General features: G+C 40.9%; 1 protein-coding gene across 5 annotated transcripts in view; it reads right to left on the bottom strand.

The window, feature by feature from the left end:
• Positions 1 to 231: 231 nt before the first annotated feature.
• The window catches only part of znf462 (zinc finger protein 462), a 56979-nt gene continuing 34674 nt past the window's right edge, over positions 232 to 22536 (bottom strand). For 3 of the 5 annotated variants that reach the window (XM_085414024.1, XM_085414026.1, XM_085414025.1), the window contains exons 5-13: positions 19420 to 19823; positions 17350 to 17468; positions 15064 to 15261; positions 11654 to 11909; positions 11118 to 11257; positions 9694 to 9917; positions 5768 to 6131; positions 5089 to 5230; positions 232 to 3548 (exon numbers count right to left, since the gene is read on the bottom strand). In XM_085414024.1, coding sequence (XP_085270150.1) covers positions 3329 to 3548; positions 5089 to 5230; positions 5768 to 6131; positions 9694 to 9917; positions 11118 to 11257; positions 11654 to 11909; positions 15064 to 15261; positions 17350 to 17468; positions 19420 to 19823 — 2067 coding nt within the window. In that variant the 3' untranslated portion in view covers positions 232 to 3328. The remainder of the gene's footprint in view (positions 3549 to 5088; positions 5231 to 5767; positions 6132 to 9693; positions 9918 to 11117; positions 11258 to 11653; positions 11910 to 15063; positions 15262 to 17349; positions 17469 to 19419; positions 19824 to 22536) is intronic. The other 2 variants (XM_085414028.1, XM_085414027.1) reach the window with 2 other exon arrangements.

The following is a 22536-nucleotide window of genomic DNA, read 5'->3' as shown; positions in this document are numbered from 1 at the left end:
CTTTACTTGTCTCTTCCTCAACAGTAAAAGCCCTGGCCATCAATCAGTAGAGAATTGCATTTATTTCCTTTATGTTTACTATTGTACAACCACACTGTGCTTCCTATCTGCTCATTCCCATTACGATACAAAATAGGGATGCATTTCCATTGGAACCAGACATTGCACAACAGGATAATAATGTTCGATTGGGGACTCAAAGCCCCCCAAGGGTTAGCTATGATCTTTAGATTTATTTTTTTCCCTTTATAAAAAAAAAAAAAAAAAAAAAAAAAAAAAAAAAGAGTCAACACTTAAAGAAAAAAAAGGGTTAAGTTATCCTTTCTGAAACACCACAGTTCAAAACACTTAACGAGTAGTTTTGTTGTCTATACATGGCTGCAAACATGTACTTCGTCCAAGTTCAACCCATAGAACAAGTCTATGGTTCAAACCCAGATTTGCCATTTCCATCAACAGTTCAATGCTTATGAAAGCCGATTCCAGCAGCAAACACATCAGGCGTGGTAAATATTTTGGTACCAAGAACACATTGCTTTATTACGTGTTCCTCTTAACATTGGAGTTATTAGCCATTCTTTTTTTCCCTCTCCAGACTGTTTAATTGTTCTTGCTGGTCTTATTGGAGTTGGATGCAAATTTGACTTCATTGCTATTCACTTCTCATAAGGCTTATGGGCATTCAAGCAGCAGCTTCCAACAAATACAATCTCTGCCTTTTGTCAATATTAACAATTATATAACAGCTTTGTCTAACAAGAAGCACACAAATGCAGACTATGACAGGTGCGTCAAAACAGAAAAATTAATTCCAGAGGTCTTTAAGATCAGGGAATTTGAGACCTTTAAAAACAGTGAATCTTTAACATTGTCTCATATTTTTCCTATAGATTTTTCCTATACACGTAGAAACAAATGTTTTCAGAGCTTCCTGCTCAGGTTACACTTGTCTTTTCATTGTATTTTTTTAAAACTGGGCCGGAGACTATAGCAAAACAGGGCCATTCCCTTAGCCTCAGCCATGTGTTTCTGAAGAGACATTTCAAAGCCTATGTTTGAATGCTCAACGCAAGCACATACAAATACAGTAGAGCAACCTTTCCATAATCTAATCAACAGAGGTGACAGTGAAAGGTCCAGACATTTTTCAAAGAAACAAAGAAGGCTGCAAACATACTCAGTTTAGCCCGGGATATCATTTGTGGTGCGAAAACATGAAACAAACACTCAAAAATAATCAAAAGCAGCTTTTCCTTCTATATACACACCATCCTCCTTATCGAACTCTCAATAATGTGAGCATAACTAATTAAATCCCATGTGCTTACAGTGGATCGGGGAGGTCAAAAGAAATAAAATGCACTATATAGTTGAGTGACTAAAACTATATCTGGCGGATTAGATTAGAATAGGTTTTTTTTGGTAATCTGGTTACGCTAAAAGTCTCAATATCTTTGCGCTACATGATAAATCACATTTTACTTTTCTGGTACTTGCTCTGTGCAATTACAATAAAGATAAATTTAACTCGATCTGATCTGATCTTAATTATTGCCAATAAGGCACACATTGGAATAGATTCATATAGAGCAAATTCTTGCGGAAAAACACACAACTTTAACTTGAAATTTTAGAGGGACGTTTGGTGTTTTCCTTATTACTGTTAAAGCAATCAAAAGCCATATAGCGGCCGTAAGGGGAGCTGCATTTTAAGGCACTTGTGCACTGGTTTTGAAACACAGCTGTGGTGGGTTGACACTTGGCGTGGTCCGATCCCCCGTGCACAGTGTAATCCAGTGAACCAGACCACTCCAATACGGTTAGAACCTCCTGATCTCGGCGGAGGCGTGGACTCTTACTCCTCCGCAGAGGACGAGGAGAGAGCGGGATTTCAGGCACACCTGATTACACATTTTGCATTGAAAAGACAAGTGTAATCTTTGTCTCTCAGAAAAGTTGCCATTGATCGTAAAACTGGTAGTTGCAATCCAGGCTAATCCTTAACGGACACAGGTAAGGTCATGACACATTAAACAAATCACTAGGTCAATCCATGTTAAAGTCACTTCCACCTCACAATCAGCCTTTTTTGGTATAATAACTTCAGTATATTCAATGAAGCAATGCAAAATCGTGGTGAATGACAAATGGAGTGGTACTTATACATTGCTTTTCTTTTTTACCTTCATGCTATGGAAATCAATTTAAGTAATAATGATAACTTTATTCTTCTGTAAAGATCCTTCTGTCCCTTACAGGTTATGGGGGTTCAAAAAGGCTAGAATATGAAATAGAAAGTGGCAATAGCAACCATCGTGTACTTGGGGAGGCTGTAACTCGGAAGAATTTCAAAGTATGAAGGTAAAATGTTCCACGGTTTCATTTAATATTCTAAAATTATTGGACCAAAAAAACAATAAATCAGCTGGCTGTGGAGAGGCGTTGTGGGATCTGCTGAGGGCAAAGGAAAACCCGGACTACACTCAACATAATATCTTACAGGAGATTAAAGCCGATCCCATTATTTCTATGATTTTCACAGTGAATTTCTGGACAATAAAAAAAAACCCCCAAAAAAACAAAAGGAGTAGAAGTAAAATACAAAGGGTGCCACAGGCCAAAGATTTATACATAGTATAATACTAAAGGGACCAAAAATTATAGCAATTCCGATCAAACGTTGGGGCAATTTGCAGAGGGAGAGAACAAGATTTGTGATTTTACTCAAATACATAAGGTGCCACTATTTCTCCAAAAATACTTCCACACACTTCACTAAAAAAAAAACAAAAAAACAAACCTCTGAAATTTTGATAAAATATAAGAAAAGCTTGGTCTACAGTGGGTCACAGCTGTAAATGCTTTCACGCCTTTTTGTTTTAGGTAAAATTTCAGTACCACTGTGTTGAATCAGCAGGGGAGGAGTGTGAAAGGTGCTTCAAATAATAAAATGCTAAAATTTAGTTTCTCGTTTTGGACAACATTCTCTATAAATAGTGGAGTTTATCTAGGTGGGAACTTTTACTGTGGATTTGACCAGAATGTCAGCAATAAAGAGTTCTGTTCACTATTGGTTACCAATATATTAAAATCTGTCCTAGGGGACCGCCCATTTAAAGAGCTTAGCCGTTTTATGCAGCACAACCTAATACTTATATATGTAACATCTAAAATCTAATAATGCACCAACTCATAAAAACTCTTTTTTTTTTTTTTGTTTCGACCTTTTGTTTCCTTTGACATCTTATTTACTGATCCCACTACTCGGCGCTGATCCTACCCAATCTTATCACTTCCTAGCACAGCATCTCAAGAGGCCACAATTGCTTCAGCTGAACTGTTGATCCTTTTTGGTGTCAAGCTTTTCTTTGTCTTCCACATACTGGCTTTGACTTGCCAAAGATAGATCAGTGGGGTTCCCGTCCTCTTTTCTGTTGCTGGACAGGTCCAGTCTTGTGTCCGCAAACACAGAGGAGCTGGTGGAAGATGAAGCTGAGGCCTCTATTGCTGAAGTGGTGCTGGTGTCCAGTCGACTGTTGTTAACCATCCTAAAGCCAGAGGAACAATGCACAGAAAAACATCAATGAGTGTGTGAGTTTGCAAAAAATACAGCAATTAAACAAAGTGGTGTGCACCGACAATGACACTAGCAGCAAAAGTGGTAACATATCTCAGTTACACTACAGTCATATTATGGAAAACAGTAGTTTGTGACTGTGGCACAACCAAAATTATTGCGACTGTTTGCAAGGAACTTTGAAATGACTCAAAAGACAAGGCCCCCGTTTGTGACCACTTGCAGTCAGTTGTTGTATTTATAACAATTTTAGTGCATCTAGGTGGTGGTAAACATTCAGACTCCAGCCAGAACACCATAGATTTGACAGATTTGATAATAGAAAATTCAGAGATTCCTCTGCAAATGAGTCTTGATTCCAGTAAGGAAATCCTAGGAAGTTGATTCTGTTCATCTGGAGCCAGAGATTGGTTTTTGATCAGTTATTATACAAATTGTCATGACCATTGAACAATGACCATGTGTCTGATTCACAGAGAGTTGGGGAACGGTCATGAAACTGATCTTGTGGCTCAGTGTTAAGCAGTGGTGCTGGTTTCAGTCGTTATGCAAAAGTACTGTTTGTAAGTTTGGAGAAACTTGCAGTCAACTGAGACTGAAGATGTCACTTGGATAAGTAATGAAAATTTTCTCCCACTGAAAACACTCTATATGAACAGAATTGGCTTCTTGCATTTAGTTACATTCAGACTTTAGCCAGATCCTCAGATTTAATTCAGATATAGCTTCACAAATAGTGACATAGTTGCTGCAAGAAAGCAATTTAACTGCAGACTGAAATAGGTACTAAGCAACGTTTGTCATACAGTATATGAATATTGGCAAACAGTTCATGAGTTGAATTCTGTGCAGATGAACTCAGATTGATTGCAATTTGTAGGCAATATTTCTGCATTCATAAGTTAGATGGCAATTATTTGCAAACAAGACAGGTTGCCTCCCATCCCATCGGTGCAACTGCCTTGAAATCGAAAGTCAGTCTCCACAAACGCATGCAACTGCTCTCCAAGAACAAAAACAATTCAAAGCAATTGCTGGGCAGCTACAGATGTAAGATGAAGAGCTCCAGCAGAACACAGGGAGAGGCAGCCATTTGCTGAGACAGGTTTGGGTTGACCTTAAGTAACATTAACGCTTGAATGCAAACATCTTTGAAAAGGATGCACCTGGTGCTTTACCAAAGTCACGTTTCTCCACAGCTGCACACCAAAGACAAAATATGGAAAAACCTCATTTTCATCAATTCATGTCAACCATGTCAACAAACATCTTAACTCTCGAATGATTTGTCAACTTTTTCCTTAGGTTTTGTATCAGCACAACCTTTCATCAGTTGAACTGAATGCAGATTTTTTTTGTACATAAATGACAGCAGAGAAATGGCTAAAAAGGGCCACAGAGGGCATTTAAAAGTAGGCTGGAAGAGCTGACTGGGTAGGGAAAGTATGCAGGCTCACACACAAAGAGACAGTTACGAAGAAGAGAGAGAGGAAAAAAAAAAATAGACTTACATGCCATGTCGAAGGACATGTCGTTCCCATTCGAGGCTGTTTGTGAAGCAGCGGCCGCAGAACTCGCATGGAATACGCTTCTCTGCACTGCTTGGCCCAGAGCTGTTGCTGCTGCTGTTGCTGATGGGAGATGCAAGGACTTCTGGGAAATAGAGTTTCAGAATACAGCAAATTCACACATGTTTAAAAACAAGCCTCCACATCCCCATACCTACAGATTGATCAGATTTTTTTTCCATACTTAATGTACTTTTTGCAGACATACCAATATAGTTAAGTACAGCAAAATAGAAGCTAAAATGATAAAATAAGAAAATCAGCTCAGAATGACAATCTGGTTTCTGAAAGCTGGACTACAAATAAAGAACATAAACATGAATAATTGACAAAGAGATAAATGTTATGGAATTGAGATAAATCATACTTCCAGAATATTGTTGCATGTCCTACTTATGGGCATATTTACTGAGATCAAAGAGCGACACAGGAGATAATGTATAGCACAAACATAGGTCAGCTATACTTCACATAATCCCTTGCACTGTGGTCCCCAGTAATCTTCGTCAAAGAGTCTATTCCGCTTTTATAGTCTAGTTTGTTTGTTTTTTAAAGTCATAATATAGAGTTTTGGATTTGACAGGCCAGTCGTAAAATAACAGTTTTTTGGATATGACGTTACCTTGAGGGGCAGGCTTCCCTTCCCCCACTTCCTGGACTTCCTCTTCGTCCTCCTCATCCTCCACTTCTTCTACTTCTTCCACCTCATCGTCTTCGTCTTTGACGTTTTCCTCCATCTCTTCATCGTCCATCTCTGTCTGGCCCTCCACCATGTTCTCAATGATTTCCATTCCCACATCATTATCGTCATTCTCCTCCTCCGCTTCCTCCGCTTCCTCCTCCAGAGCCACTTTTCCATCTGACACCATCTCCATAGTTTCTCTCTCCTCCTCCTCCTCCTCCTCCTCAGCACTGCTGCCTTGATCCTTTATCATGTCCAGCTGGTCCAGGTTGACCCGGCCCATCAGTTCAAAGTTGCGGATTACCTAATCGGACACAGGAGATGTGTGTTTTTCAGGTTAGTGTGGTGTTCGTCAGCCAGGGTTTATTTCAAGGAGCTCCCCCTGCTTGCTCCCCAAAATCAGAGTTGAAACTTTCCAGGCTTTGACAACATCAGAATGTGCATGTTTGGCCTTCTTTGTTTGTTTGATTTTAAGCAGGAAAATGAAAACCTGTTAGAAATTCCAGATCTGGGTTGAGACCACAAAGCTAACTGTTTCTGCTTGGATTTGGTTTTTGATGCAATTTTTCCTCCAGCAGCTATGTTTCTCTGACCTATATTCATTCACTGTAACACAAGTCCACATCCTGCCTGTATGGGATACGACAGTCATGGTGAAAGCGGTATATTTTTAGCACAAGCACAGAAATTCCTGGTATCAGTCAAAGTGAGTTTTGGTGGTTATTTATAGACCAAAGTGCTCAAACAACTGAAATGTCTGGTTTTTGTAAGACCTTAGCAGGTGAACGCCTGTCTTTTTTTAAAACAGTCATAGCTTTTGCTGAACGCTCTACTTCTCAGTCAAAGTTCCGTCTGATTCGCAAGAATTATGCAAGGAGATTTTTGTATCTCTAGTTGACAAACTCAGATAATCTAAAATAGAACATTTAACAAAGGAAGGAAACTTGTTCCAATATCTCATTCATCTTGTCACCTATTATCTCACACTTTCTGAGTAATTTCCTCCTCCCATACTCCCTGAAGACACGGAACAGCAACCCTCCAAACCTCAACTCACATCATCCTTTAGCATGAATAAGCTTTAGCCTGCTGCCTCACCCAGGAAGAAACCTGATCTGTCATGCTTCCTTCTAACAGTCTGAAAGTTTTTCAGAACTACCATTAATCTGAAACAGGAAAAAACAAAACAAAGATGATCTGAAATAGCTCTGAATTCATATAAATTCATAGAAAAACTCAAAACTGACTTTTTATATATAGTTTAAACACACAACAACCAGTGAAGAGGCAGGGGAAAAAAGGTCGTACTGACCTCTTCCATTGTAAATAAAACTATCGCAAACGTCAACCCCAAAAAAGTATTTATAGGCGTCTGATAAAAAGAGCATCGCACGGTTTAATCAAAGAGATATGATTATAAATTATATGTGAAAATCATGGCTCTGAAGCAAGCAAATTGTTTTTCAACTAAAAGCTGGGTTTGACTTTATCCCAACAAGCACTGGGTGAAATCTCAGGTAAAGGTTGAAAAAGAACTTAAGAGGGTGCCCTTTAAAGCTCTTTCCACCTACCATCGCACATCATCTCATCATCTTATCCCTATTAAGAGAGAGTAACAGATGAACTCTTTTTCCTCTCCTGGGCTGATTTGTAAGAATATATTGAAACTGTAGCAATATGACACCTACACAATGTATCAATGCACTGCCCTTCTTTAGTTTTGTTACACCTTGATAGATAAAGGGAGACTTTGAAATGGAGCCTATTGATAATATGAGAGCATCTACATATTTTTATTCGAATTGCAGACACTCCAATCCTCTAGTTTATGACCAACTAAGGTTTCATGTAAAAATAAATGAATAAAATCGCAGGCGTAACAAATGTCAGCAGAATCACTGAGGCAGTTTTTTTCTACCTTAAAATGAGCAGATTTTAATGTCAAACCCAGAGCAGCCTCTTTACAAATTTTACCCCATGCTGAGCTACTATTTGGAAAAATGTGGCTCTTTTTTTTTTTTGGTCATTTGATTAGTTATATAAAAAAAAATGCTTAGCAGTGAGTTGCCTGCTCTTAATAAGGTTAACCTACAACACTCAAGTAAACAGTAAAGACTTTCCTATTTATTCCCGGTGCAACTTTTCAAATACCACAAATATATGCTAATGGGGACTGATTATTGTTGTTCCAATTTAAATGTGATTTATCATTACATAGTCAGAGGGAGGGAAAAAAAAAAAAAAAAAAAGGAGGTATACATCTAGTCTGACGGCCGCGCTCACTGACAGCCTTGAGGTTGTTACTTCTTACCTCTGACGAGGAGGTTATATTTTGTTATTCGCTTGCCTGCGTTCCTGTCATTCTGCCTGTAAACACGATACAGTAGCTCCAACAGTTCTGAATAAATTCTGGTAAAACTGAATGTTAAATATCCATTAAAATCTGGGTTACATACACCGAGGTCAACTTCATTATTGGTTGAAAACTCAGAAAAAGCTTTACGACTCAGAAACTCTGATTCTTACAAGTGTGCTGAGTATTGTCAACGTATAGAAAGTACTGTATAAAGATTTAAAACATTGTGTTACATTTGACCTCTGACCTCTCCTTCAAGGTCAAAGGCTTGATCTGAAGGTCAACTTGCTAACAACGTGTCAACAATGCTATATAGAGCTATTTAAACCTGTGTGCAAATATAGGCATAAAGGTAAAGATCTATGGGGATTCTAAATATGACGTAACCGTGACCTCTGACCTCTTCTCGAGGTCAAACTTTCATAAAATGCATTTTTTATTTTTAAAATTGTGCTTATTGCCTTTACTTGTATTGGCAACATTTCAAACAAAGGCAATGTATTGGCAATGACACTGGCATTTCATTTTACATTTCCGCCTTTCTTTCAATATGACCCTAAAATACGGTACATATATAGATACCATTTTTAGAAAGAGAAGGAGCTGCCTAGTTGGTTAGAAATATATACTGTAGCATAATATTATGTAATAAGCTCAATTTATTCATGCCCAGTTATTTACAAATCAATACTTATTACCATTACCTACTCCTACACGTGTTTGTGTAATCAAAGTAAACGTCTGTCAAGTTGCCCTTTTCTGATTTTTACTGCACTACAAACGTCTTAACGTACATTTAAAAAGAACAAAGAAAACAGAATGAGTATATAAAAAATACAACAGTACTCCCTTAAAAGTAAATACTGCCTTGAGCGAGCTGCCTTGGTGGTAGTTTGTGCTCTCGAGAGTGCTTCTTGTTACTTAAAAGTACGTTTGTAAATGTTTTACAAATTACTCGTGCTTTGAAAAAAGAAAAAGACAAAGCAATGCAGTATTTTGCTCATTTCCTCCCTTTAGGAGGTACAGTACTTTTATGCAACACTGCCTGGGGTCCAGAAAACTGCCAACTGTACAGTGTTCCCCTGATCTTTTGCTTTATTGTACTGTAAGTACCATTTCCACTGGATTTTGGTGCATTAACGTGAAACTCCTTTTCTTGCCAAATAACAATCTGTATTTTAAATGCTTAATGTGTTTTTTAAATGCTTAATTTCTTTAAATGTAATGCTAATATTTAAAAAAATGAATGTGTGTTTGTGTGTAATGTTTTTATAATACTAGATTTTCCGTCTTTACACATTGAGAGCGAGTAAGACTATTCAGTGTTTCAGTGATGAACATCTCACGTTACACCAAGTGAGAAGAGCAATAATTAAATACAAACATGTTTATTAAGACACTCTTACAGTGAAAAGCAAGACTCTCTCGTCTGCCAAACGACACCACGATTCAGAACTACTAGTTTGAATTTACTTGAACACCACACCATTATACGTGAACTCCAACCGACCTTGTGCTCAAGGCGTAGATGGTCCTCTAGCTGGATCCGTCTATTGGTGTCATAATAGCAGAGCTGGCACTGGTAGGGCTTGATCTCAGCATGCTTTTGCAGGTGCAGCTGCAGGGCCTGGTCACTGGAGCATGTGAAGGTGCATTTGTGACAACGGAAAACCAGGCCCTGAAGGTGACGCGACAGCTTGGAGCGGCTGACCTCCAATGGAGCCACGCGCTCCTCTGGTGGAGTGAGAGGAGAGAGTGACGGGGAGAAAGTAAGGAGGAAATACAGGTAGTGGATGGTAAAAGCTTTCTATCATAAAAAGTACCCGAACACTATAAATGCAGTCGCACTTTCTTTGCTTGCTTTTGTTATCTGTCACTTTAAACGCTTTCATTTACAGAAAGTGATGCTTTAACTATTGAAAAACAAGAAAAACGCTCCACATAACATGTAAAGACCGTTGGTATCGCTTGTGTTACCGTTACTTTTACTGGTGTGTCTTTATTCCTCGTGATAAAAATACATGAAAAACATTCTTGTCAGGAGAAATTTAAATGTTTGCCTTGTCCATCAAGCCGAGCTCAGCTGCAGTTCCGGCAGATCAGCTGACCACAGTGCTAGCCCACATCAGCTGACGGCTCAGATGAGAAACCTCTATGTATCAGATTGGCAAATCTGACATGGGGCGTGTTTATTTAAGCCGCTTTAGCCTGCCTACAATTCGCTGTGGCTGCAACCCACCTCCACACCAGCTCCTTTCATGTTGGGTCTCTCATCAGTGTCATATCTACAGACGCTAACGCCTGCTCTCCCCTGCACGGGGGATCTGTGCTGTCCTACTCCACAGCCGAGGCATACCGCCAAGTATAAATTACAGCAGATGGAAATAACAATCTTCCTTTGACTGTAGTAGTCCTGACTCAAATATCATTTAACCGTCTCCCTCATGTTGAACACTGCAAATGCCAGCACAGGCAGTATGACGCCGACTTTGAATCTAATGGCGTTTGCTGTAAAAGGAATGTTTTGACATTTTAGAAAATGCACTGTTTTTCGGTCTTGCCGGCAGTTATATAAGATGATTGATATCTCTGATGGCTCATGTCTGTTTACTACACAGAAAGAACAAGAGCTAAAGAACAACTCAAGAGCTAGCAAACATTCGCCAAACTGGCCGCAGCGCCGACACCAAAGGTCTTCAGATCTCACCACAACACACGCCTTTCCTTTTGTAGCTGGTTTCACTCCTAAATGGTAAGTGCTAGAAAAAAAACCAATATTCACACGGACTGACCCTTTGACCCTGAGGTTAATTCTACCACCTGAGCCACAGCATTGAAAACCAGTCTCCCACAGCATGACCCACCAATAAAGTTGACTTGTAAAAAAACAGAAAAACATGCTATGTGGCCGGTTCCATTTTGAAGGCAGCGTACCTCTGTGCAGAACAATGTGGTCGATCATGTTGCTCTTGCGTTTGGTGTGGTAGAGGCAGAGAGGGCAGCGCAGGTCTTTAGCGAGGTCCTCTGGCATGTTGTTGTAGTGACCCGCCTCTACGTGCATGGTGAAGGTATTCCTGAGGCAGATTAAAAGACAGACAGACCCTGTAAGGTTTTCATATTTGATCCGAGAGTTTTTGTGAATTAAGACGAAAGTGAGATTTTTGTTTTCCTGAAAAAGCTGAATACATTGTAGAATATGTTTTTAAGCAGTAAACTGCACAAAAGCGCCAACTGTGGCAAAAAATGATGGAAATTAAAACTCATATATGCAAATATTTAATTTCTTTTAAAAAAAAATAGTCAGAAACTTCAGTAAACACTCCAGTTTCCAAAAAAAAGTGAATTTTCAGGCAATTATTTGACGGTTCAGACTTTATGAAGTTAAATGAGCACCTGCAAATGTGCCAATACTAAGTGCAACGTGTGCACATCTTTCTACGTTTCTCTGTTAAATTTTGTTTTTCACTTACTTGTAGCAGGTGAAAAAGGAACAGTCTTTGCACTTGAAGAGCTTCTTGCCACCGTGACGGTCCCTGTAGTGACGCCGTAGACTCTGCATGTATCCGGAGCTGAACTCACAGAACTCGCACGTGAGGATATTCTCAGGACGATTGTCGGCCACCGTTGAGCCACCAGGTGTCGAGCTGGAAGACATTTGACTGCGGGAGGCCAGCTGGTAATGACTGAGCTGCTGACGAACATCCACTGGCTCCAGGTATGACGGCTCTGAGGGAGAGGCGGAGGCGTTTAGACAACCTCAGGGTTTAATAAAAGGTGACGCAGTGTATGCGGACATGGGGAAAATGTAACGTCTGGCAAGTAAGATCGCTTTTTACACTGACGTTTTATCTTTAGATGTTCTATGTTTTACCATAGGACAGGATTTGTATACAAGGTGGCAGGACTTGATTATTTTCTTCCCTCACCAAGTAACCCCTCCAACCACAACTCATCATCATCATCATCATCAGTCACCGACTGACTCCAGCGCACGGTGAAGTTGTCGAGCTGATGAATTTTTTTGCACAGCAGGGTGGAGTTTAACCTACTTTATCTACTTGGATCAATTGATCTCCCAGTTTTGTTCAGTTTATGTAAGAAGTCTGATTACATTTCATTAACATTTAATTTTTTTTAGAGTAAACATTACACCAGGGAATTTATTATGAGCGCCATAACCAACACTGGGAAAAGCTTCGATTTGCTCTCGACAGACCCTCAGTTATTTGCAGCACAGATTCCACAAATGCTGGAAACTTTCCTTTGAGATTCTCCTCCACGCCGACATGATTGCTTCGCATAATTTCCGCAGATTTGTCAGCTGCATGCTATGAACCACACTTTACGCCACATACCAAAGGTGTTAGACTCAGATCTGGTGACTGGGGGGGTGTCACCGAGGAGCACGGTTGTGTCATTTTAATGAAACCAGTGTGCAATCTTTTACTTACTTACTTACTTACTATGCTTAAATGTCGCTATTAGAGGGTTAACTGTATCATAAAGGGATGTGTGAGGTCAGCGACGGTCCTCCGATAGGCTGTAGCATTCAAACAATATCCGACTGCCATCGAGGTGCTCAGTAGTGAACTCTAAGAGACTGTGTAAAAATCTCATGAGATCAGCAGCTTCGAAAACACAGCCCGTCTGGAACTGACAATTATGCCACTAACACAAGCTTCTAACGTGTATCAGCAAGATTGTGCTACTACACTGCTGGAAAATAAGTGTCTGTTTAGATACACATACGAAAAGGTACGTGGTCCTAATAAAGTCTTCAGTAAGTGGATAGAAAGAATACATAACGTTGAATAAAAGGGCCATATATGATTCATGCCTCTGTAAAGAAGAGGTGTTCAGATGTGCTTACACCAAATGTCCCTCACACCCCCGCCGAAGTGTAACTGTGACTGTTGTCATTTTGTACCCTGCCTCTTTCCCTCCTCTATAATATCATCGAGCCGGCTCATATTCTCGTCCTAGTTTGAGCCTCCAACACATCAATAAATAAACTACAGTGACACTAACAGAGTATCTCTCCGTGTGAAAAATACCTCATTCAGCACTAAGAGTAGGCGAAAGCAAGCAGGGAATGGGGAAAAAAAAAACTCAACAACTTTTCTTTGAAACTTTGCTGTTACAAAATTCTTGAGATCCATTTTTTGACTTAGGCAGAGGAGACGGAAGAGCTCTATTAAATTAAACAGCGCCACGTTTGATTAATTCCTGTAATATCTTCTCCGCGATGTGGAGGAGGTATGGAGATGAGACGGAAGATGAAGAGCAGATTCTGTAGTTAGGTGGGGACGTCGCTTCTTAAATTGTTCATTAAGGGCTAAAACTATTTATTGTACTGCATTAGAGATGGAATACCTGTGTGGGAAAGTTAAGGGAAAGGAGGAGAAAACCTTACGATAGCGGCTGTCTACACTAACTGCCAAGCTGTCGGCCTCAAATTGGAAAAACTAACACGGAAGTCATAAAGGAGTTACCTGCAAGCTAACACACATTGTAAGTACAGCTGAAACCTTTAGAAACTCACTCACTTTGCAGGTATTTGGTCATAAACTAAAGCACAGGAAAAATTTAACCTAATCCTTTGCTTTATAGAGTTCCTAAAGCTATTAATTATACATCCTGCGGGGATGATGAGCGTGTATAGCAGTTTAGTAGTCACCGAGATATGGTGTGGATCAAACTAATACGCCTGCTCTGCCATTTTGCTAAAAGCGATGATGAGGCTGGATTTCAAAGACCTTTTGGTTTTATTTTCATAATTCTGCCAGGTACAACTGTTAAGAGGAATTTTCCAAGAAATTCAAGTAAACATTGCCGCTAATAACGGGCGATCAAATGGAAATCTTTTTCAAGACACCCTGCCAACAAGACAAACTCCCTCTGTTTGAATTTCAGACATTCAGCTGAAGGTAGCTAGTTTGGCTCAGTAAAGAGACATTCAATATGTCAGCCCTGCTCTCTCAATGCTTCATTTGTCTTGGTGGGGCACAGCTGACAGTGGTGGATGGTGCATTGAGGAATGCTGCCCCGCTTCAGCTCCAGGGAAGATTCCACAGCTCCAGCAGCAAGGTGACAGCTGCTGCCAAGAACAGTCTGCAAGCTAAAGCAGCCGCTGCAAAGCCACTATAACACCTCAAACATGGGATTACATCAAGGGGTTTACTTCTACACCAGCCTAGAGTCACGGCGCGTCCCCGTCTGAACATATTCTGTGGAAAAACAGTGTCTTACGTAGTCAAATCTAAACAGCCACAGTACTACATTAAAGCATTTCTCCAACATGAATGCATGACTCACGAATACCAGACTCACTTCTACAGATGGCTATGCTTGTTAGGCATCCCCGCTTAATTTTATTAACACTATTCCCCCTCAATGTGACGGCACTTTCCTGCCTGCATATCCAAGCATACATTGAGAATGTCTGATACTTCGGGGATGGGAGGATCGTGACATTCAAGTGACTGAAATGTGTGTTTCGACAGACGTGATTGGGTGTGAGAGGTTGTTTCCCAATGATACCCCATATAGACACCTGAGATTACCCTGGCAACCAGTTATACAGTTAAATGCATACACCCTCAGTGACAGCTACTTCATGCTGACTCCTATTTGACTATAAAAAAAAAAAAAAACATTACACATGAGCTCCTGCAGTTTTCTATATAACTTCTTTGCAGTGAATTTCATTAAATGTAAGATTCAAAGCTGGAAAATGCTGTAGTCGACTGTGGTGAGCCAGGAGCATGCTGCTTACCAGCACCTATAAATCTCACTAGATAAAATATTATAATTTGTTCCTTTTACCCAGAGACAAACCGAAGAAAACAATGCTTAATGAAGATTACGCATGATCTCATACCATCAGGTGCTATGGGAGTCTGTTCTGGATTACTGGCCGGTCGGGGGGGCCTGAGGGTGGCATGCGCAGCCTGGTTGGCTGCTCGGAGTTTGGGAAGGGTCAAGACTTCACCGTGGTCTCTCAGAGAGTGCTCCTTCAGCTGGCTGATGGTCATAGAAGTGAAGGGGCAGGACAAGCACTTGTATGTGTGCTGCTCACCTGGAAGAATATTGAGGATCATGAGGCGTTGGACTTGATTTTTACATCAACACAGAAGTATTATACATACCAGGCTTGCAAAGACCTGCACATGGTTCTAGATAGCTAATTAGGGAGCATTTGTTAATGAAAGCGGTGATGATAAACACATCCCCGACCACAAACAAAGCCCTTTGAGGAAATCTGGAGCAAATGTAATAACCTATTGGCAACAGGGCTCCTCCTGCGTTACAGCGTTTATTAAAGCTTCTTAAACTTCAAGCAAAAATGCTGAAGCTGGTCCCATATTTTAGACTTAGAAGAAATTTGATTTGATTGCTATTTGAAAGTTTGAATTTGCACCTGAACGAAGAGCTCATAAAAACTGTAATCCTTGGTTCATTAAAAAGCGTTCAGCGCAGGTTAGTGAGCCAACAAAAAGAGTACTTCATAAAATACAAAAGGTTACAATGAGGTTATCACAGCTTATCTCTCATTTACAAATTGAAGCCCAATACAGTGACCCATTTTATTATTTTATGCTCTATTATAGCATCTAACTGCACACTGGTGCACGCTTTACTTTATAATTTTTGGTTTTGATGTTCTGAATGTTCCCATGGGGATTTCCAGCCTTGTATTTCCTGCTTCTGTTAAATGTATTTGCTTAACATCTTAAAAGGAAGCAGCATCCTGATCCAAATCTAACTCTAACACTGGCTTGCCACATAGCACTGAACTATTTCTAGTAAGAATATCTTCAATATAAATTCCTGGTAGCTTCAATACAAAAGCAGTGTGAATGGAAACATTCAATGCTGATTGTTTTCACAATTCCACTTATTGAATGTAACTAAACATTGGTTTGCCTCAAAGATCTAGAGCGGGGAAGTCAGACTTTGATCTTAACCAGTGAACCTGCTCTTTCTGTCAGTGTAAAGAGGTTTAACTACACTTGCAGCCATAACAAATTAAAGGAATCTTTGGGCTTAAACTGTAAGAAATAAATTGTAAACTATGGACCCACTGTAAAATTTCTGACCTTTACAGATCAGATTGACTTATTACAAACTGAAAAAAAGTTAAATCAGTATACATCCATCCATTCGCGTCCGCTGGAGCCTATCCCAGCTGTCATAGGGCGAGAGGCGGTGTACACCCTGGACAGGTCGCCAGTCTGTCGCAGGGCTAACACACAGAGACAGACAACCATTCGCACTCACATTCACACCTATGGGCAATTTGGATTAACCAATTAACCTATCCCCACTAAGTGCATGTCTTTGGACTGTGGGAGGAAGCCGGAGTACCCGGAGAGAACCCACGCAAACACGGGGAGAACATGCAAACTCCACACAGAAAGACCCCGGCCTGATGGTGGAATCGGTATACATTTTTTGATTATTTTGGTGTAGTGTGAATGCATGTGGTGGAGGTCTTTATCATTAGGAAAACCTATAAAAGATATGAAAATACATTTCACATTTTCCAGAGCCTCACAGGATTGGAGTCTTTGCTGGACAGATTCTGGCCCCCGAGCCTTATATTTGACATCCCGGATATAGCACATCTTAGCGATTTTTCTTCAAAGTATTATTCAAATCCTCCGTAGGACTAGCTTATCTGCCTCACCAGTTTCAAGATTGCTTCATTTTGCTTGTGTTTTGATAGCTCAGGTGGAGATTTTCCACATTTGCATTAACATGAATTCAAATTGCTGTCTGCTGTCTGGCTCCTTCGACAACAAAAATAATCTCATTATGCCACAACGGCCAGTAAACCTTCACTTTTGTAGCATGCTAGGTTCCCCAATGAAGAAAATGTTAATAATAGAATTAAATTAATACATAATATTAAAAATACAAATGCTCACTTGGCCTTTGAATTCCTATTTTAACACTTAAACTAAATCCCTGGATTTAGTGAATGGTTAAAATGCTGCTAAGGCTAACCCACTAGTTGAGTTGTGCTCGATAATCACACAGAACATCTTTTTGGAGAAGATAAACAGGAAGTTGGTAGGTATATGGGTCTAGGAATAGCTTGTTAGTCAGAGATACAGCTGTATATGACAATGTTCTGTGTCTGCTTGTGTTATTTTTTATTTACCTGTGTGTGCCTTATGCAGGTGGCTCTTCAAGCGGCTCACGTAGGCAGATTTAAAGGGGCAGAGCTTACACCTGAAGGGCTTGTGGTGCCCGTGGTGAGACTGCACATGTCGGTCCAGACTGGCAATGAAACAAAATTTAAAAAAAGAAGTTAAAAACAACAACAACAGCAAAACACAGAAGGGAGGATATGAGATAAGAGGATAAAATGAGAAAAATGGATGAAATGAGGACAAGAGAGAGAGACGGTAACAAGACGGGAGTACGAGAAAGAAAGAGAAAGCAGCTCTACAGCATCCACTTTGATGATTTCAACAGCGGGGTTTTTTTTCCCTTCTTCTTTTCAGCGGCGTCTAAAGCGCTCGATTCTGTTTACCTCGCAAACAACAGCCACACATTTCCAATGACTACAGAACAAGGAGCCGTGGGGTGAACTCATCTACCCACAATCCCCTGGTGGGAATGAGTGTGTGAGTGCCTGTGGGGACGGTAGCTGTGTTTTTAATGCCAGCCTCCTAGGTGGCATGGGAATGCGGCTTCTTTCTGGGTCAGGGCACATACAGTACAGAGGGATTACACCTGGGAGCTCAGAGGAGATGAGGACTCTCTCTTTCCCCTCTCGCTCTGTGTCTCTGTGATGGATAAAACAAATCACGCTACCAAAAAAAATAAAAAAAAATGTCTGCCTCGCTTGTAATGCTTGTCTTTCTCTCCTAGGAGGCAGGAAATCTTGGAGAAGATTGAAGATTCAAAGGGATTGTGATAGGGTAAACAGAATAAGGTGTAAAACTGTGCTCTGTACAAAATGACTTTAACATCTAGTTGATCTAAAGAGCAGCTGGTATAAAGGCTGGTGAGGCGTTTAGCTTAAATATACACCGCTTACTGGGGCTGCAAAGGGTTCAAACCACTCATCCGTTTTTAACTGTAATTTTTAATAGATTAATGTCTGACTCACTGCCTCCTGCCAAGTGACTGCTAACGCAAACTAAACATTTCCAAGTAATGCTGCTTCACAGTCAGAGCATTCAAATACCACAGGGTGCACAATGTGTATCGCTGAGGTTAACACTGATCGCACTTCCTCAAGGCTGCATCTGCTAATCCAGCCACTTAGCCAAACAGCACTAGCAATAGCCAAATAACAGGAAGAAGCTTCTCAGCAAGAAGTAGCTGCATGTAAGAGCTCCCCATAAAGCTGGACTGACATCTTAAAGAAAATGGTCTTTGCATTCATCCTGCATGCATGGCGATCGTTATGAAACTTCCCCTGCTTAAGGGCTAACATTAAGGCAATTTTTCTAACGACAAGTGGCCATTATCTGTCTAAATACGTGACAATTTGCTTTTCCAGAACCTAATTCTGAACATCGGACACAGGCTTCGTTTTGGTGGCATGCAAGAGACCGTATTTCTTCTTTTACAGAGGGATTGTGGCATGTTTTTAAAATCGATTCACAGATGTGAAAAACTGATCAAAAGCCAGAAAATTCTAATTTTACACATATTTTGAGATTGTAAATGTTTGATAGTCACATACTCCTCTACAAAAAAAGAAAAGAAAAAGAAAACACTAAAATTGGAAAGTTTGGTGTATCCAAGTCACACTAAAGCACTGATTCCTGGATATAATTTTAATTAATTTTATTTATCTAATATCACTCTAATTCATTTTTTCTTCCTGTCCCTTGTGTTGCAGTAACAAGTAAATTCCCCCACTTAAATAAAGTCTCTGTCTTAAAAAATCTGCACCTATGTGTATATAAATGCGCATTTGGATTTTCTTTGCACTATTCTAAAAGGAGACAGAAGCAAAACAGCCACTAAATCTTAAAACTTCATCTTAATGAAAAGCAAAAAATCTAAAGAACTGGAAAGTGAGGAAAGATAAAATGTTCAAAGGAGAGTCAACAGATAACACAGCAATATGGTGAATATGTGCTTGCCTCAGCCAAAGTGTCAATTTACTGCGCCCTACTCTTTAAAAACAGTACCACAGTACACACAAGGGACAGCACTGTGGAAGCGGTGTTAAAGGTGTCAGTCACAAACCCCGATCCTCCCCACTTACTTGTGTCTGAAGGGCGAGACAAACTGGCAGTACTGGCAGCTGTATTTGTCTTCTTTGCTGAACAGTGCCATGGCTGAGTGGCTCCTCTCATGGGACCTCAGGCCCTGCATGGACATGAAGACTCGATCGCACTGGGCGCACGGGTGACCCCCTGCTGCCAGCCGCTGCTTCAGCTGGCCCTCTGACACTACGGCCCTGGCTGCGGCCACCAAGGACGCTGCCCTTCCTTCACCAGCGTCTGTCTCAGGATCCAGGTTCTCCACGGTAACAGCGGCATCATCAGAATCTTTGGGCGTGGCTCCGGGTCTCTCCAGGCCGTCGACTTCGGCAGCTTCATCCCCCTCCATGTTGCCATTAGTTAGGCTCTCGGAAGGTAGGATCAGGGGGACCTCGCTGACTTCCTGCTGCAATGCAAAAAGAGGAAAGGTCTCAGATGTTCAGCAACCTCTCAGTTCATGCTGATTTTTATCTGCCAACACCTTTTTTCATGTGGTTGCTGAATGCTGAAATGAAGAGATCGCTTTAATATAAATATCGCTTCAAGTCTAGCACCTACAGTTATTTTTTACTACATTATCTGCATACAGGCGACAGTTAAGCAGCTGCCTAACACTTCTGCTTCCATCCATGCAGTCACTGTCAGTTAGGCCTCAGTTACAGTTTCTCACACTCTGCCTTTGACCCCCCCTGTTTTTCTTTCCATCTCTCTGTGTTATCTGAAGATCAGCACTTTGGTTAACTTTAACTCAGACATAAAACTCTTCAGTGTGTTGGTTGAGAGAAACCGCACTTGGCTTATATTTAGCAGAATATGACAGAAAAATTCCTCGCCTCATGCATCAAGTGTGATAACTGTAACCAACCATAAGCATTTATTCGGGGTGACTAATCGAGACAAATTTTTCTAAAAACAAAGATCTTGCAACCGTGCAGTTCTACCAACAATTACTGAAAGGAACTGGAAAAACATTTCTTTCCCCCCCTCCCTTCATCTGCCAGAGTGCAGGCTGCTTGCAGCAGTCATCGTGAGCAGGCAGACGATCACCATGACTTTTTTTATTGCCTCAAGGAAACTCATTCTTTCTGTGGAAGGACCTGACCCTGCACTTTGTGAATCCATAAATAAGATGTGGCATCCACAGCCCCAGCCTTACCATCCAGTCCCTGAATGCACCGTCAGTCTGCTCTTCACGCTCCCCTCTGAGAAACCAGCACTGTTCTCGAATTTAACTCCCATCTTTGAACACTATGACCTCGTTACCAAAACGAATACAGTGCTTTTTCACTGGATCACTCTCGTTGGTGGAAAACAATGGCGTCTTAGACACATAAAGAGAGACCGAGTGTCTGATGGAAGATCCAGGCCTCCATTTGGGTGAGGCATTGGGTCCTTAGGCCTGTTCCCCTCACTGGCAGCCTCACTGGAATACTAATGTTCGAATGGTTACCCGCCACTGCCCTAAAAGTTATGGCTCACCACTCCAACCCCCCTGCTTCTCTACAGCAATGGGACAGCACTGCTTGTTTTCTCTCGGGGTAGCTGACAGACTGTCTACCCAGAAGCCTCTGTCAGTAATAAACAAAATGGGAAACAGAACCCCAGTCCAGTAAAACAGATCACTGCAGTGCTAGGAGGATGAGAGATGGAAAATAATACAGAAGCACAGGGGACCGGAAAAAAAATGTGCCTTTGAAATATAGTTAGGAGGATATTACACTGATATCACATTAGCACAGTGGAATAAATTACATGTACTGTATATGTGGTCACGATTTATAAAAGGTTTAAGAGTCATAACATCACAATAAATATGATGCTGCAGATATTTGATGTTTGGCTCATCATCTCTAACCCCTAAAGCACACTAATGCCCTGCTGCCCAATATGAGAACAATAAGAAGAAGGCAAGATATTCTTATAAGAATATATTCTATATTCTTAATAGTAAAATAACTTGTTTAATATATTTGACAAACGACTTACTTCTACTGTTGCCACACATTTTAAATAACGACTTATTTTATATAGGCTATGGATAGTGAATATACACTATAGTATTTATTTGACGCAAGAAATATAACTATATATTATAAGCACACAAACCACCTGCAACTCAACACCTCAAAGACTAAGGAACTGGTTGTGGACTTCGGGAGGTCTAGAGCAGGTCCACTGCCGGTTCAGATAGAGGGGGAGGAGGTGGAGGTGGTCAACAAGTACAAGTACCTCGGGCTGTGGGTGGACAATAAACTGGACTGGTCATGCAACACAGAGCACCTGTATAAAAAAGCCCAAAGCCAACTGTACTTCCTCAGGAGGCTGAGGTCTTTTAACATCTGCAGGAAGCTCCTGAGGATGTTTTACCAGTCGGTGGTTGCTGGAGTACTTTTCTATGCTGTGGTGTGCTGGGGGAGCAGCACAGCAAAGAAGGACTCATCCAGGCTGGAAAAACTGATCAGGAGGGCTAGCTCTGTGGTCGGCATGAAGCTGGACACACTGGTGACAGTGGCAGAGAAAAGGACATTAAAGAAACTGATGGACATTATGGACAATGCCAGGCATCCTCTGCACACGGCCATAAACAACCAGAAGAGTCTGTTCAGTGACAGGTTGCTTCTCCCCAAGACAAGAACTAACAGACTTAAAAACTCCTTTGTCCCACACGCCATCAGACTGTTTAACCCCTCCCTGGAGGGGAGAGGGAGGGGAAACAGGAGGACAAAGGAGGGGGGAACAACTAAGCTGTAGTGCCTCTTCACCTCACTGTGCAATACCTTTTGTAAATAGTCAACGGTGCAATAGACTCAATACTTGAAATGTGCAATTCACTTGTATTTTTATTCCTATTTATCCCCTTCGTATATTTTATTTATATTGTCTCTGTATATATATATATATCTCACTGAGGGGGTTCTCACTGAACCCCCTCAGTGAGATCATTAACAAGACTGGCTACGGATACCGACTACGGAACGGAGCAGTTGTCAGCCACCTCCTGTACATGGATGACATCAAGCTGTATGCCAAGAGTGAACGAGACATCGATTCACTGATCCACACTACCAGGCTATACAGCAATGACATTGGAATGTCGTTCGGACTGGAGAAGTGTAGTC

Source organism: Rhamphochromis longiceps, linkage group LG7, assembly GCF_057381845.1.
Source record: "Rhamphochromis longiceps isolate RC_006_pf linkage group LG7, R_longiceps_female_GT1.1, whole genome shotgun sequence".
NCBI classification, from domain to species: domain Eukaryota; kingdom Metazoa; phylum Chordata; class Actinopteri; order Cichliformes; family Cichlidae; genus Rhamphochromis; species Rhamphochromis longiceps.
The sequence above is the reverse complement of the archived record's forward strand: the minus strand, read 5'-3'. Positions and strand labels throughout refer to the sequence as shown.